The sequence below is a fragment of the Quercus suber genome, unplaced genomic scaffold (genome assembly GCF_002906115.3).
Source record: "Quercus suber isolate HL8 unplaced genomic scaffold, Cork oak 2.0 scaffold_14, whole genome shotgun sequence".
Lineage (NCBI taxonomy): Eukaryota > Viridiplantae > Streptophyta > Magnoliopsida > Fagales > Fagaceae > Quercus > Quercus suber.
Window position 1 is genome coordinate 1,553,182 of NW_027069479.1, and position 16,319 is coordinate 1,569,500.

Here is a 16,319-nt window from a genome sequence, read left to right on the forward strand (position 1 = left end):
AAGAAATATAGTTAAGTATAACTATTTATCTCTTTCTAAAAAAAATAGAATAATTATTCATCACCAGCAAGTAAAGAGAGAGAGAGAGAGAGCAATGGAATGTTAAAAAAATTTGGCGAGGGAAGAACAATCAATTCATCCCACAAAATGTTGAACAGGAATAAAAACTTAGATTAAATAAAATTATTTTATCAGATTTTAGAGATTTATTTTAATTGTTTTAAAGTTTTTTAGGTTATTTAATTACATGATCCATGTGGCAGTATTTAATTGGATAAACTCGCAGACTTAGGTGTTATTGGCATGAATAGAAGAGCTCCCACTCAAAACAATACCTAGCATTTGGGGAGTGGATGAAAATTTGAAATTTATGAAGTAAAATCAAAATTACCCTAAACTTTAGAGGTGAAATTTACAATTGATCAACAAAACCATAGTTGTTCTTCCCAAAATTTTTTTTTTCATAATCAATGGATGTGTTACAATTATGTTTGCTGTTTTTTTTATTGCCACAAACCTTCTAATCTCCCGAGAAAAATCAAACAAAATTTTCTTAGAAACAAAACACACACACACACACACAAAACTCAAACATTCTTTCTTAACAAACAAACAATCTCTTTGCAGATCTTACCTCGCAAACAGCAATGGCCGCACAATAATCAAGATCAATGGTTATCTTAGAGGTAGCTATGACAGGTTGGGCAACAACGATGTCCGAAATTTCAAGTTTCAACAATTACAAACGAAGGTAGCCATAACAAGAGCAATGATCAAAGCCTCACTCGAAAGTTTGCGAGTAAGACCAATTTCTCTTGATCACAAATATTAGTCGGATCATGAAGAAGGCGCTTTCAATTGCGAGTGCGTCTTTGAGTTCATCAACTTCATTTCTAGCAAGTAATGTGATCAACCAATGATGAGAGAGAGAGAGAAAGACTGAAGCAATGGAATGAAAAAAAGGGGGAAGAACAATCAGTTTATTTTAATTGTTTTAAAGTCTTTGAAGTTACATGATCCACGTGGCATTATTTAATTTGGCTAATTAGCTCATGTGACAAGCTTGAGTATCACTTAACAAATACACTAGTGTGGGGCCCGTGGGCCTGATAGCCTCGGCCCATCGTGTAGCAGGCCCAAGGCCCACGCCGAGGAATACTGACCATTCAAGGCTAAATTGGGGAAAGCCTCTTTTCCGGATCCACGCCGAGGACCTCCTCGTCCTCGGCCTGACAAAGATGATTTTTGGGAAAGACCAGGCCCAAAGTAAGCTGTCACCCTCGCATTTAATGCATTCACCTAACCCCTCTGGCCGCATTAATGGGGATATAACCCCTTAGCAGGGCAACGTTGATCAGAGTGAACCACTTGAGTACTGATAAGGCCTCTGATGGGACGGACGGCCAGAAGAGAAGCAAATAGATGATCAACAGATGGAATAAGGAGATAGAAAGATGAAGACTATATAAGAAAAGGAAGTAAAGTAAGAAAGGGGGGGGGGGAAGGAGAAGAAAAGAAAAAGGGCTCCTCAACCATGGGTCGAGGAGCATCCCCCCAGTTGTAAATAAACTCTAAGTATTTTCTTTTATAAAAAAGAGTTCATGCTTGATGAACGACGGCCAGCACCTAAACCTTTAACCTACTCTCTATAAATTTATTGTTTGGGCTTATTGGGCTGAAAACCCATTCATACTCAGGGTCAAATCCAAACTGAGTCCCTACAATTGGCGCCGTCTGTGGGAAGGATTAGGGTGCTGGCCAGCGTACCAGGCGATTGTTCTAAGTGGTCGTTTTACAGTAGGTTGGCGAAGTAAAAAAAAAAAAAAAAAATAGAAGATTCGACAGCGAAAAGAGAAATCTTGATATTATTATTTCATAAATAGAAACAGTACAAATTACAATCAGAGGCTCAGGCAGGCGTGTTTCACAAACAAATTTACAAGCTAATCCTACCAGCTAGTTATACAATCAGAGGCCCAGGTGGACCCGCCCTAAAAAAGCTAGCCGGAGGAAGTGTCAAGCCGTGCTTTTATTGGTATAAAGAGAATGGGAGAGCTTGACACAAAAAGCAGGGAAGGGGAGGGCCATCTTGTTTCCAGGCCACCGACAACTCCCTTCTCGGCGCGGCGGAGCTGGAACAAAGAGAGGAGCAGATGCAGGGGCTCCGGGATACCTTCCCCCATAATGTTCCCTTGATTCTCTCCAATCCTCACGAGTGTTGGCCGTTGGAGACGGCAACACTCGAGCACCGCCCATAAGATGAATTCGCACGTTTTCTTCGTCGGGGGTGCGCTCCGAGGAGAGACATTAGGTACTCTAACAACATCCCTCCGGGCCACCTTGTATGGCGCCATCGGGGTTACGCCTAGATTCTGCCGCACTGGAAGCCCAGTGGGGGCTGCGGCCATAATGGCTCTTGGCACGGATGTCCTCACACCCGCCCAAAGCCGCCTCATATTTGCCAACTCCAGTCACAATTCCGGCAGGGTTATTAAAAGGGATTGGGGAGCTGAAAGGATGTGTTTTTATTTTTTTTGTGTTGGGAGGTTCATGGATTGTGGAGAAACCATCTCCCCACCTTATATAGGGGAGGAGGGTTGGTGAGAATTAATTCATGCAGAATTCAAAAAGAGAATTATCAGCTGGGCTAATAATGAAGCTACCAATTTCCAAGGAGGCCATAGACCGTTGGACTCGTGTTAATTCACGAGGACATTAATGAAGGCGCGTTTCGCGCACCGAAGCGTCAAGCGCGGAACACGAACGGACAAAGGGCGCTTCATAAATGAAAAAGAGGGGCCTTGAGCTGGAGGCGAGATCAACGCCACGTGTAAAGATCATAATCCGACCCAAGGAGGAATCATCTCCAGTAAAGCGGTCCGAGGACAAACCTATACTTACAGAAAAATAGAAGTGGTAGACAGAACCAAGGTATTGCATGGTCCTTGGACCCAAGCCTATGGTAAAACTATTCACACCATTATACCTGGGTACTAGACAGAACCAAGGTATTGCATGGTCCTCGGACTCAAACCTATAGGAAAACTAGATACTTACAGAAAAATAAAAGTGGTAGACAGAACCAAGGTATTGCATGGCCCTCGGACCCAAGCCTATGGTAAAACTATTCACACCATTATACCTGGGTACTAGACAGAACTAAGGTATTGCATGGTCCTCGGACCCAAGCCTATGGAAAACTAGATACTTATAGAAAATATAGAAGTGGTAGACAGAACCAAGGTATTGCATGGTCCTCGGACCCAAGCCTATGGTAAAACTATTCACACCATTATACCTGGGTACTAGACAGAACCAAGGTATTGCATGGTCCTCGGACTCAAACCTATGGGGAAACTAGATACTTACAGAAAAATAGAAGTGGTAGACAGAACCAAGGTATTGCATGGTCCTCGGACCCAAGCCTATGGTAAAACTATTCACACCATTATACCTGGGTACTAGACAGAACCAAGGTATTGCATGGTCCTCGGACTCAAACCTATGGGGAAACTAGATACTTACAGAAAAATAGAAGTGGTAGACAGAACCAAGGTATTGCATGGTCCTCGGACCCAAGCCTATGGTAAAACTATTCACACCATTATACCTGGGTACTAGACAGAACCAAGGTATTGCATGGTCCTCGGACTCAAACCTATGGGGAAACTAGATACTTACAGAAAAATAGAAGTGGTAGACAGAACCAAGGTATTGCATGGTCCTCGGACCCAAGCCTATGGTAAAACTATTCACACCATTATACCTGGGTACTAGACAGAACCAAGGTATTGCATGGTCCTCGGACTCAAACCTATGGGGAAACTAGATACTTACAGAAAAATAGAAGTGGTAGACAGAACCAAGGTATTGCATGGTCCTCGGACCCAAGCCTATGGTAAAACTATTCACACCATTATACCTGGGTACTAGACAGAACCAAGGTATTGCATGGTCCTCGGACTCAAACCTATGGGGAAACTAGATACTTACAGAAAAATAGAAGTGGTAGACAGAACCAAGGTATTGCATGGTCCTCGGACCCAAGCCTATGGTAAAACTATTCACACCATTATACCTGGGTACTAGACAGAACCAAGGTATTGCATGGTCCTCGGACTCAAACCTATGGGGAAACTAGATACTTACAGAAAAATAGAAGTGGTAGACAGAACCAAGGTATTGCATGGTCCTCGGACCCAAGCCTATGGTAAAACTATTCACACCATTATACCTGGGTACTAGACAGAACCAAGGTATTGCATGGTCCTCGGACTCAAACCTATGGGGAAACTAGATACTTACAGAAAAATAGAAGTGGTAGACAGAACCAAGGTATTGCATGGTCCTCGGACCCAAGCCTATGGTAAAACTATTCACACCATTATACCTGGGTACTAGACAGAACCAAGGTATTGCATGGTCCTCGGACTCAAACCTATGGGGAAACTAGATACTTACAGAAAAATAGAAGTGGTAGACAGAACCAAGGTATTGCATGGTCCTCGGACCCAAGCCTATGGTAAAACTATTCACACCATTATACCTGGGTACTAGACAGAACCAAGGTATTGCATGGTCCTCGGACTCAAACCTATGGGGAAACTAGATACTTACAGAAAAATAGAAGTGGTAGACAGAACCAAGGTATTGCATGGTCCTCGGACCCAAGCCTATGGTAAAACTATTCACACCATTATACCTGGGTACTAGACAGAACCAAGGTATTGCATGGTCCTCGGACTCAAACCTATGGGGAAACTAGATACTTACAGAAAAATAGAAGTGGTAGACAGAACCAAGGTATTGCATGGTCCTCGGACCCAAGCCTATGGTAAAACTATTCACACCATTATACCTGGGTACTAGACAGAACCAAGGTATTGCATGGTCCTCGGACTCAAACCTATGGGGAAACTAGATACTTACAGAAAAATAGAAGTGGTAGACAGAACCAAGGTATNTCTGGCCATCGACCTCCTCGTCTAACCTGAAAAGAGCCTGGATAGCCTGCCAATAAAAACAAGTAACTCCGTAAAGAGAAAGGAAGGTACTAAGCGACAAAATTTGAATAAAGTAAATAGGTGCCAAAGGACCCACCATGCCTAGATATTTCTTAAGGTCAAGGACAACCTCTAACCCACTCATATTTCTTAGCTCGGCCATGTCAGTGGGAAGAAGAAGAGATTTCTCCAGGGCCTCGGCTACGAGAGCCCCCTCGGCTCCTTGAGATTCCCGCATCGACGCGTTATCCATCAAGGGCTGATCATGGAGCATGGCAGCGGGTAGCCAGGCTTGAGCCTCGGACTGCTGGATGGCCTTCTTACCTTTCTGTTGACCATCGAGCTTCAGTTGCTTCGGAGGCCTGCGAAATCTACCCTCCTCAAGCGGGGAATGGGATTTGCTCCCATCCATTGGCTCCTTACCCTTGGAAAGTCTCTTCCTTTTCGAGTCATGAGACTCGGTCTGAGGGTCTGATACTGTGGGGACAGAGGATGACCTAGTTTGCATAGTTAAAATCTGGGGTAGAGGTGCTGGGGGCTGGGGCTGCGACTCTTCTGGTACACCCTTCTTAGAACCGCCTTCGAGCAAGTCAAGAAGATTGGTTTGGGGCTGTCTTTTTAAACCCATCTCAGCCTGAGTTCCAACTCTTAGGGATCGGAGATCGGTTTCGGACAAATGAGGGTCTCCTAGATCACCAGAGGGATCCTCGGACTGATCAGCTAGGTTGAACACACTATATTCGTCCTCAGAAGAACTTAGTTCAACCACCTCCCTTGCCTTCTTAGATAGTCCTTCCTCGGCCACCGTTACTTGTTGGGATGAGGAGGGACCTGTTAGCGGAATGCCTTCAGGTATATAAGACCCCTCGAAAAATGCAAAACCGTCCTCCACCACGGTAATCTGCGTAAGCCGAAGGTCACGAGCTCTAATTACGTGCTTCGGGACTAGGAATGATTTCTGAGCTGGGTCGCATCCGAGGATTTGATGAGCAGCTCTGACCTGATTATCAGTTTCGTTCAGGAAAAGGTTCGACCTAAGAACGGTTTCCAAATCCGCTTTGTTAACCAGGTGGAAATGACGTGCAAAGGCGTGCAGATCTGTGAAAAGAAAAGTGAAACTCCTATGGTTAATCAACCAAATCGGATATACAGTTATAAAACTTGAAAATACTGAAACCTAGATTGTCTTTTACTTCGGATACCCTACCTGGCTCCCCCTCTACTGTTGGGCAATGAAAACCGTTGTGCCACTCCCCCGACACTATGAGGAAATCCTGGGTCAACCCCTTATTGGAATCAGGAAGACACTGGATGAGACGAACCCTATCGTCCCTTATCTTCATATAGTACGTCTTACCCCTCAGGTGATGAAGGTTGTAGCACCAGTTCACATCGTGGTGAGTCAGTCTCAGCCCCATTTTCTCATTCAGGGTATCTACACACCCTAATATCCTAAATACATTCACGGCACACTGAGTAGGAGCCAGCGGAAATGCCTAAGGTAATTGAGAGTCACTGGCCTCATAGGGATTCTCATCCCTCCCTTTACGAAAGCGACTATCGGGATCACGACTTCACCCTCTCTCCTCCTAATGTACCACTCCCCTTCTTCACAGTACTTCAGACTCACATTATTGGGTATCCCATAGTCTACGATGAATTTGTTCATCATCTCGTCGGACTTAACCAACTTCTTAAACTTACCCATCCCCCCAAGGACAACTAAAAATTCCAGAAGAAGAAAAGAAGGGATAGAACCAAGGAAAATTTGGGGTCACTGGAAGAGGAAGACTTACAGAAGTATGACGATGCTCTTCAGGTAGTGTGCAAGTTGAACCAGATTCAAATCATACGCATCAATAATTGTAAGCGCAAAAATGAGGAAACCAGGCGGTTCAAACAGGTACTTATACTCCCCCTTAGGTTCCCCAAATGTAACCGCTTGCCCATAAAAGCAGGAGATCCCCACCGAACAATTACCATCATACCGTTGAAAGTGGAAAATGTGGTGCCGCCAAAATTTAATGTGGGCACACATTAAGTCTTGAAACGCCAAAAACGCGCATCGGGCAGTCGAAAAGTCGCCAGCATTAACACGAACCGAAGTGGGGTGACTCGTCTAGAGGGCCCGCAGGTATCAAAATCCTCCTCCCCATCCGAGGGAACGTGCAGCAGGGTTTTGAGGGGCTATTGTGGGGCCCGTGAGCCTGATAGCCTCGGCCCATCGTGTAGCAGGCCCAAGGCCCACGCCGAGGAATACTGACCATTCAAGGCTAAATTGGGGAAAACCTCTTTTCCGGATCCACGCCGAGGACCTCCTCGTCCTCGGCCTGACAAGGATGATTTTTGGGAAAGACCAGGCCCAAAGTAAGCTGTCACCCTCGCATTTAATGCATTCACCTAACCCCTCTGGCCGCATTAATGGGGATATAACCCCTTAGCAGGGCAACGTTGATCAGAGTGAACCACTTGAGTACTGATAAGGCTTCTAATGGGACGGACGGCCAGAAGAGAAGCAAATAGATGATCAACAAATGGAATAAGGAGATAGGAAGATGAAGACTATATAAGAAAAGGAACTAAAGTAAGAAGGGGAGGGGGGGAAAGGAGAAGAAAAGGGGCTCCTCGGCCATGGGCCGAGGAGCATCCCCCCAGTTGTAATTAAATTCTAAGTATTTTCTTTTATAAAAAAGAGTTCATGCTTGATGAACGACGGCCAGCGCCTAAACCTTTAACCCACTCTCTATAAATTTATTGTTTGGGCTTGTTGGGCTGAAAACCCATTCATACTCAGGATCAAATCCAAACTGAGTCCCTACAACTAGCATTGATAGTGACTGAAGGGCTTCCAATCAAAATGACACCTATCATCAGAGGACTAGATCAAATTTTTGAAAACTTTAAAGTTAAATTTAAAAATTCCGTAAAATTTAGGGGTGGAATGGCCAAATACCACACATGGCTGAAATTTTCAGCAAAATAGAACTATTTGCAAACTATGTGGTCGAATACCACCATTTTGTGAAAATTGAGTTCTGTGTAGAACTTGATTTCACAAATATCATTAAGTTCCAAAAGGAAAATACACAAAACTCGATTTTATAAATATCAAATTCCACATGACATTCTTTATTAAGAAAAGTCACATCAAGTGACATTTTTTACTCATGGAACTTGATTTCGTTGAAATCAAGTTCTATGTGGAACTCGATTTTCACAAAATCAAGTTCTAAAAAGAGGATATTTTGCGACATAGTTTATAAATAGTGCTATTTTACTGAAAATTTTGAAAATATTTGATATTTAGTAAAGAAATTTATATGGTTTCTTTGGCACCAAGGCGCACGCCCTCTCAAGCGCGTACGTAGAAAATATTGAAAGTTTCAAAACCCTAAAAAATAATCACATCAATCGGGTAAAGAGAAAGAGTCCACAACCTTATCATGAACCTGCCCTCAATTCCAGCATCTAGACAATTATCTCTTTCTTTCTCCCACGTGGCCAGTCAAATTCGATTACAGTCAGAGAAGTTTCTATCTTAAGGGTAGACAACTAGACATAGACGACAGTGATCATCAGATTATAAACAACAGAAGAAGAGGACCTCTTAAAACAACAACAAAAAAAAACATCATCAATGGCTGCTGCGTAAGTGTCTCAGAATTCGAAGTTCGCCACAAGTTTTTTATTTCTCAGTTGCCGTTTTGTCACTTTTGTGTAGTTCCTGTTTTGTTTCCGCATTTGGGGTTCTCTGAATTTTGTGGCAAGACTAAGATTGTTTAATAATGTTGTTATGTGTTGTGTAGGACCGTGAACGAGCATCTTCCCACAGCTTTGGATGCCACTTCTGAACCACCTCCTCTATTTGATGGAACTACAAGGTTCACTCTTCTCTCCCTTTTTGTTAATTCGTTTTTTCTTTTTGTCCAATTCACTGTCTTTTCTATGTCTTTGTTTAGGATGTTTTCTTTGTTTTATACTATATATGCTAAAATGGACTTGGACCTGTTTGTGTTTTTTTGTTTTTTCTTACAAAGGTTGTACATCTCTTACACATGCCCATTTGCACAGCGTGTGTGGATCACCCGGAACTATAAGGTTATTTTCATGACTTTTTGTCCTCTTTGTTCTCATTTCTTAATTCGTTTAGTAGCTTCTAATTTCAATAACAAGATAGATCCTTCAGCTCTTATGGGATCATATCTCCTTTTGCTTTTCTAGGGATTGTTTTGCACTCAATATTTATGTTGCTAAATATTTTGAGCTGCAGGGATTACATGACGATATTAAATTAGTTCCTATTAACCTTCAGAACAGGCCTGCTTGGTACAAAGAGAAAGTTTACCATGAAAACAAGGTGATATTTTTAGACAAAATATGCCTATCTAATGCATAATTGATTGGGCTGTTCCATTTTCTTGATTGACCAACAATATCTTGAAATGAACAGGTACCTGCATTGGAACACAATGGCAAAATCATCGGGGAGAGCCTTGATTTGATTAGATATGTCGACAGCAACTTTGAAGGGCCTTCTCTTCGCCCCGATGTAAGATCTGCATAACTCATTGTGCCTTTCTTAAAAGCTGTCTACCTCTCTATTGAAATTTGACTAAAGTTATGATGTGACTGTATAGGATCCTGCTAAAAAAGAGTTTGCTCATGAAGAATTAATACCCTACATTGATACCTTCAACAAGACAGTGTACACATCGTTCAAAGGAGACGCAGTTAAAGAAGCTAGTAAGCTTTAAAACTTGCTGCCTCTTGACACCATTTTGTATAGAAGCTGGGCTTACTAAAACCTTAAACCTGAATCAGGTCCTGCTTTTGACCATCTGGAGAATGCTCTTCACAAGTTTGATGATGGGCCTTTCTTCCTTGGTCAATTCAGTTTGGTAAGTTGACTTCTCAACTATGTCATTTTTATCTTTCCTTGGTGCTGTGTTGCGTGCGTTTTGTTTATTTATTGACCTTGGAACATTCTCGTTAAACATAATAAAGATTGTTTAGCTATATATATGGGAAGTGGAAAGCAGTATATTGATTATTGAGTGAAAATTTGTGATCTTCAGGTGGACATAGCTTACATCCCGTTTGTTGAAAGATTCCAAATCTTCTTTTCAGCTATGTGGAATTATGACATCACCACAGGAAGGCCTAAACTTGCTAAGTGGATCGAGGTAACTTAAAACACATATGAGGTTTAGTGACAATTGTGAGTTCTAATTGTCCTAGCTGGATGTGCAAATTATAAGATTAATTATCTCCCCCATTTGATTAATAGCCAATTTTTTAATTCAACATTATATCTTTACGGTGGGGCATACAATGTAAATGCCATATCTATATTTTACATTCTCTAATGTACTAGAATTCTTGTTTAATGGTAACTAGTAATTTATACACACGAATGATGTTATAATGTTTTATGTAAGATGATTTTAGAAAATGTTATACATGTATTATAGTATAATTGTTATAAAACTTTATTAGTAATGAGTTCATCATAAAAGGCAATAATTATAAATTGCACACACATATCCATTATAATTATTTAATTGAAGTAATGAGAAAAATAAAATAAAAACAACTTTGGAGGAATATTGTAGAATAGAAGTTGATATAAAATGTGTCTTTCTCTTTCTTCTTAATTTTAAAACAAAATGCATATCACGAACACTCACAATTGATCACATCATTTACAAAACCCACAATCTACAACGTCCGACCTTAACATCAAAATCGTAATTGCCGCTGTCACTCAATATAAAATACAAGCCATTCCTTAGTTGTAGCCAACTTATACGGGTTAAGATTAGATGAGACAACAATGTTAGAGTTAGGTAGGTGTCGTCGAAAAATTGAAAGTAAATGACATCGTTTTTGGTCTGTATGTATTTGATATGGGATGGCATAATGGGTTATGGGTAAGTATATATAAAGAGGTAGAAGTGTAAGAAGTGAAAATAGTGAATTAAAATGCAAAGAGTTTTGTATGTATGTGTGAGAGATGAAAAGTCTTGAAATATTAAACCAAATGATACAAAAAATATTTATTTTTTATTTAGAAAAATATTGAAACATAAAACCAAATGAAACAAAAAGTTAATATTTAATTTGTTCTTATCTGTGGAATTTGAGAATATTTCAATTCTCTTATATTGATTGATTGACAATTGATTGATTATTCATATCAACCCTTGTGCAGGAGTTAAACAAGATTGATGCTTATAAGTCAACAAAGCCGGATCCCAAAGTGATTGTTGAAACATTCAAGGCCCTATTTAAGGTACTAACCATTTAGTACATGCAAATGGAATTATGAATTTTATTTCGTTAAATACTCTTAATTATTTTCCTCAAATGTCATGTTTTCTGACCACTCTTTTATCTAATTTTCTTCCTCAGGCTCAGCACTGAACATTTCACAGTTCCTTTGGACAAGTGGTGGTCTGCCTTTCTGTAATGTTTCCTGGTATATCAAAGATGTCTTATGTGTGTACGTACTAGTTGAAGACATGGGCAGCGAGTCTTCGGCATGCATGAATTGCTTAAATAAATAGTACTATGGTTCGGTACTGTACTAAAATTTTACCCAAAAAAAAGTTGTACTGTACTAAAAAGATATTGTTTTTATATATATGAATTGAGATCGAGTTAGCCATCAGGCAGTTGTTAATTCTTCTACGATCATGCATTTTGTTTTGTACATTATCACAACTTGCACGTGTCGAGTACTTATGTTTGGATCAAAGTAAGCAAATTACCACTTGACACTTGCAAGTTGCAGTAAGGTGTGTGTACTTAGACTTTCCTAATTAATATTGGGTCATACTAACAAATGTCTTAAGGGTATTGATTAACAATCCAGTTAAAGAAAATTTTTATGGGAAAAAAAAAAAAAGCAATTAACATTTTGACTATTTTTTTCATTTTCTATAAAAGTGATGTCAAAACTTTCCTAAAATGGATTGTTAACCAATATTCTAAAGACACTCATTAACATTTCTCATTAATATTATACCACATAATACTTTTTATTAAGATAATATTTAGGAAATCCCACCATTGAGGGTTGTTCTTCGGTACCCCTAGTGGGTACGATACCCCGCAAGTCTTGGCCGTCCATTTTCATGGATTTAATCCTGACCGTGGATTTATGTTAAGTGAAAAACGTATTACCGGTAGAGCAAGTTACCGTATAAAAGCCAAAAATAAACCTAAAACAAAGAAGCAAATCTTCTCTCAATTCTGGGGGCGAACCAAGAAGCAGATATTCTCTCGCATTTTCTCAATGATGAATTCCTTTCAGCATTCTGTCAATCAATGAAGGTAAGACTCTAATTTCCAAATGATCAGTGTTGGCTGCATATCACTACTCTCTCATATGGCTGCATATCATTGCTCTCTCATATGGGTGTTAGGTACGGAGTGGAACTCGTTATATGATTCAACATGAAATAATTCTAAGTGGACTGGACTGAGGTCTTTTGAAAAAAAAAAATAGTCATACAGATGCCGTTCAATTGCTTTGGTGGGTTGATCTATTCTAACTGTGCTTAACTGAAAACGTTGTGAAATATCTTACCGTTTAATTGCTTTGTTTTGGTGGGTTTATTTTGAAACTATCGTAACTAGTCTGAAATGAAGTAGTTCAAAAAAGACTTTTATTTGGGTATTAGGTGTTAGGTTCTTTTGTTTTTGAGGTATTAGAAACTGTGGGTATGGAGATTTTAATTTGAACTGTCATCATTGCTGCTGTTAAATGGTGTGTTTGATTGATGAAAAAAATGCTGGAAAAAAATGATTTTGAGTTGGGTATTAGGGTTTTTGAGGGTATCGAATTGAGTTAGCTTTTAATTTGAATATTCTTTATATTTTTTTTAATTAAATGAAGGTTTTGGTTGATGAAATAATGAAGAAAACAAAAAGAAAACTATTCAAATATTAGGCTCTTAGGGAGCAGACGCAATTATGTGTTAAGTGCTATATGTTCAAATAGATTGGAATCATCTTTAAGCAAGACTACAAAACTCTGCTCTGCTAAAAAAGAAAGCTGGGATTTTTGAAGTGGGTTATGCTGAGGCAATGGGTTGCATGAACAGGGGTTTATGTGTGGTGGTTAGTATTGGGTTGGTGTTGATTTCACTACCACGTTTTGTGTTGGGCTCACTGACCCAACCAATGGTAATGCAATACTTGACTGCTCTTGGTGGTGGCAGTTATGGGATAGAGTCTGAAATCCTTTGGACAAATTATATACTGGAAGCATTTGGGAATGCAAAAACCTCTAGGAATGACAACTCTAGCCGATTGTGAGTTTCTTTCGTTTCTTCATTGCGGAAGGTTCTCTAAGGTTTTTCACGGTTTATAGCAGAAAATTTTTTTTGGGAGATGATTGTTAAAGTTTTGCAATGATAATTAATGACTACCATCAATTTTCACAATTTAGATAGGAGAAGAGCTATGCAATTTGGTTTAATTGTTTAAATATGTTGATTATATTCTGATTTGTGCAGAGGAAGTTGATTGATATTCATTTTACTTCACTAGGGAAGATATGTGGTACTAAAATCCAAACCTGTAAGCATTTTTGATATTGAATAATTGTTGTCATGTTATGCTATTTTTGTGATGCATACCAATCAAGTTTACTGACTTAATTTCTGTTATAACCTCATGCTTAATTTACCGATAATAATTGTGAATAGTTCTGATAGAAAGGGAAACAAGTTGCCCCATATAAGTGCCTAGAACTTTCATATATTCATTTTTCATTTATGAACTTATCAGTCTCCTTTAAGCAGTCAAGAGTAATGCAATTGGTCAATGGCGAGAGGTCATACTATGTCTTTTACCAACTTTTTGCTGGTGCTTCATCAGTTCTTAAAGGTAGGACTTTCATTTTTAATCAATCCACTCAAGTTTCTCAAAGTTTAATTTTTTAGTTTGGCTGATTCACATTCTTTCATCATGCATACCTTAGAAAATTAGTGAGTGTTGGTTCAAATATCATAGCATAACGTATGTATGGAGGGATTTTAGACTTGCACAGATTTCTAATATGATACTGACCTTAGAAAATTAGTGAGTCTTGGTTCAAATATCATAGCATAACATATGTCCAAAACACTAGCTACAGATCCATGTTAAAGGCCATTTAACATGGTTAATGTCCACGCACCTTATATTGACCATACAGTTTTAGTAATTTTCTATGATGTCACCTTGACTACCTACCCATTACATAATACTTTGCGTTATTTTGGTATCCACTTCAGACATAGACATACATGTCTATCCTGTTAAATTGGTCTTCCATTCACCATTTGTTTGGGTGCCATAACTCATTATCAAATATGATGATTGTGACAATGATATCCATGTATTTTGCATCCATCACTTTGCTATTGGTCACTGTTCTAAAGGGCCATGGCATGGAAGTTTTAAGCAGAAATATGGTATGTATACATTCCGAAAGGTAGAAAAAAGATGCAGTTAATAAGATGCTGGCACCCTTAAGCATGTTTTACCCCGCTAACTAGCTGATACAGTCCTTTGAGCAGTTTAGATATTTATTGACATTAATATCCCATTGATTCATTATTTTCATGTTCCTTATTATCAAGTGTTGTTCTAATCACACTGTCACACTTCTTAATGTGATAAAATTGCAGGTTGCGAGAAAAACTACAGAGAAGGCTACAAATAAAGCTGCCACTGCTGCTAGAGTTGCTTTTGTCAAAATTTTTTAAGATACAGATGGATGAGAAATTTTTCAATACAAATAACTAAGAGATTGGCTTTGCTTGATTTTTTTAATTTTACTAATTTTCTTATTTTAATGATGTCAACCCAGTGAGCAAAACCTCATTAGAGGGTGAGAGAGGGAGAAAGAGATTGTGTTTAAGGTTTTGTCAAAGACACTGTAACTTGTATAGACATTATTTACATAAATGGAAGATGAATTTTGAAAGATTAAAATCTTTCTACCTTTTTTATTTAACATTTTCAATCTTCCCTAAACTTAGTGATTTCTTGTGGGGTACGCGATGCATGTAAGTCTATTATTATGTATTCACACTAAAATAATGAATCGTTGGTATGATGCCAACTTGTCTAGCATACGATTAAGGACAACAACTCTAAAGCCTTATCTAAAATTTTGGGGCCTTAAGTTGCCTCTTTGGATTGATTCAAAAAAATAAACGTTGTATCTTTGGATGGAGGAAAACTGGATCTACCATCTAAATCATTACTATCGATGTTTCTCTATTTTTTAGTATCCATTCCAATAAGAGCTTATGCTCATATATATATATATATATATATCTAGATTCTTCTGTGAGATATGAATCCCACCATCCGCAAAGAATACCAGAAAAACCAGTAGCAAGTAAATCAACAATTTCAGGTTGGTCAAAATCATGATTATTTTGGTAAGTAATACCAACCATAGACATGTGTCCCATTTTATTAATAATTTCTTGTTCAGAAAAACCATCAATATTCCATTCATAAATTTTATCAGCAGAAACAGAAAACTGAGTTTGAAAAGGTCTTTCTTCAAACTGCATATTAGGAGGAGTAGGTTTTGAATACCAATTTTTTGTAAGAAACATGGGTTTGGAATTTCCAACAAATCTTTTAATTTCGAGTAAACCATCATCAAAACCCCTTTTTGCGGGAACAGAAGAAACAGAAGATACAGTATCAGAATCTGTGTTTTCATCGAAAACAATTTCTTTTTCATTTCTTGAAATAGTGCAAGCAGCATGAGTACTTGTGGAAGTACCTTCAGTTTTAACTTTCAAATCAGCAAGCATCTTTTCAACAGTTTCAAGAATTTTTGATTGGGAGGTTTTAAACTTAAATTTGTTATCATGACTGGGTAAATTAATCAAAGGTTCCTCAGTCTTGATACAAACAGGTTTTTGAACAGAAACAGATTTTTCAACAATTTTTTCTCCAATACGGTCAAGCTGTTGACCAATAACATGCAAAGACTCATTAGTAAAATTGTTTTGTTCAATAAGACTAACAATAAGGGTTTGATCATCAGCAATTTTAAAAGGAGAAGCTTTAATATCAAATTTGCCAGTATAATAAGGCGGTAGAACCAGTCAAACAGTATATAACAAAATAATTCAAAGTAAATGAAAGTAATTTAGAACCGTCCGATATGGCGGTAATCCGTCCAAGGTGATGGTAGCAACAAGTAGTATAATGAACATAAAACTAAAAATACTTGTTATTGAAAGTAGAACAAACACTTACAGTAGTAGTAGTGAATACAAGATTGAAACAGTTACA

General features: G+C 38.7%; 1 protein-coding gene and 1 long non-coding RNA gene across 3 annotated transcripts; both read left to right on the top strand.

Annotated features, from left to right (window-relative positions):
- Positions 1 to 8,487: 8,487 nt before the first annotated feature.
- LOC112005288 (glutathione S-transferase L3) lies at positions 8,488 to 11,693 on the top strand. Its single transcript, XM_024037533.2, has 10 exons — positions 8,488 to 8,651; positions 8,810 to 8,884; positions 9,041 to 9,101; positions 9,274 to 9,360; positions 9,454 to 9,552; positions 9,641 to 9,746; positions 9,825 to 9,901; positions 10,079 to 10,186; positions 11,215 to 11,295; positions 11,415 to 11,693. Exons 1-10 carry the CDS (start codon positions 8,641 to 8,643, stop codon positions 11,424 to 11,426), a joined length of 717 nt encoding a protein of 238 aa, XP_023893301.1. The 5' UTR covers positions 8,488 to 8,640; the 3' UTR covers positions 11,427 to 11,693.
- A 430-nt stretch (positions 11,694 to 12,123) lies between these two features.
- Positions 12,124 to 15,012, top strand: LOC112024817 (uncharacterized). Of its 2 annotated transcripts, XR_010631860.1 has the most exons (5): positions 12,124 to 12,338; positions 12,431 to 13,321; positions 13,526 to 13,589; positions 13,718 to 13,898; positions 14,684 to 15,012. It is a non-coding gene; the product is annotated as an uncharacterized LOC112024817 (long non-coding RNA). The 2 variants fall into 2 exon arrangements; XR_002884181.2 differs by lacking the exon at positions 12,124 to 12,338 and having other exon boundaries at positions 12,345 to 13,321.
- Positions 15,013 to 16,319: the final 1,307 nt, after the last annotated feature.

Coding starts and splice junctions, on each gene's coding strand:
- LOC112005288 (XM_024037533.2), top strand. Junction 9,102..9,273: donor GGATCACCCGGAACTATAAG/GTTATTTTCATG, acceptor TTTGAGCTGCAG/GGATTACATGACGATATTAA. Junction 10,187..11,214: donor AACTTGCTAAGTGGATCGAG/GTAACTTAAAAC, acceptor ACCCTTGTGCAG/GAGTTAAACAAGATTGATGC.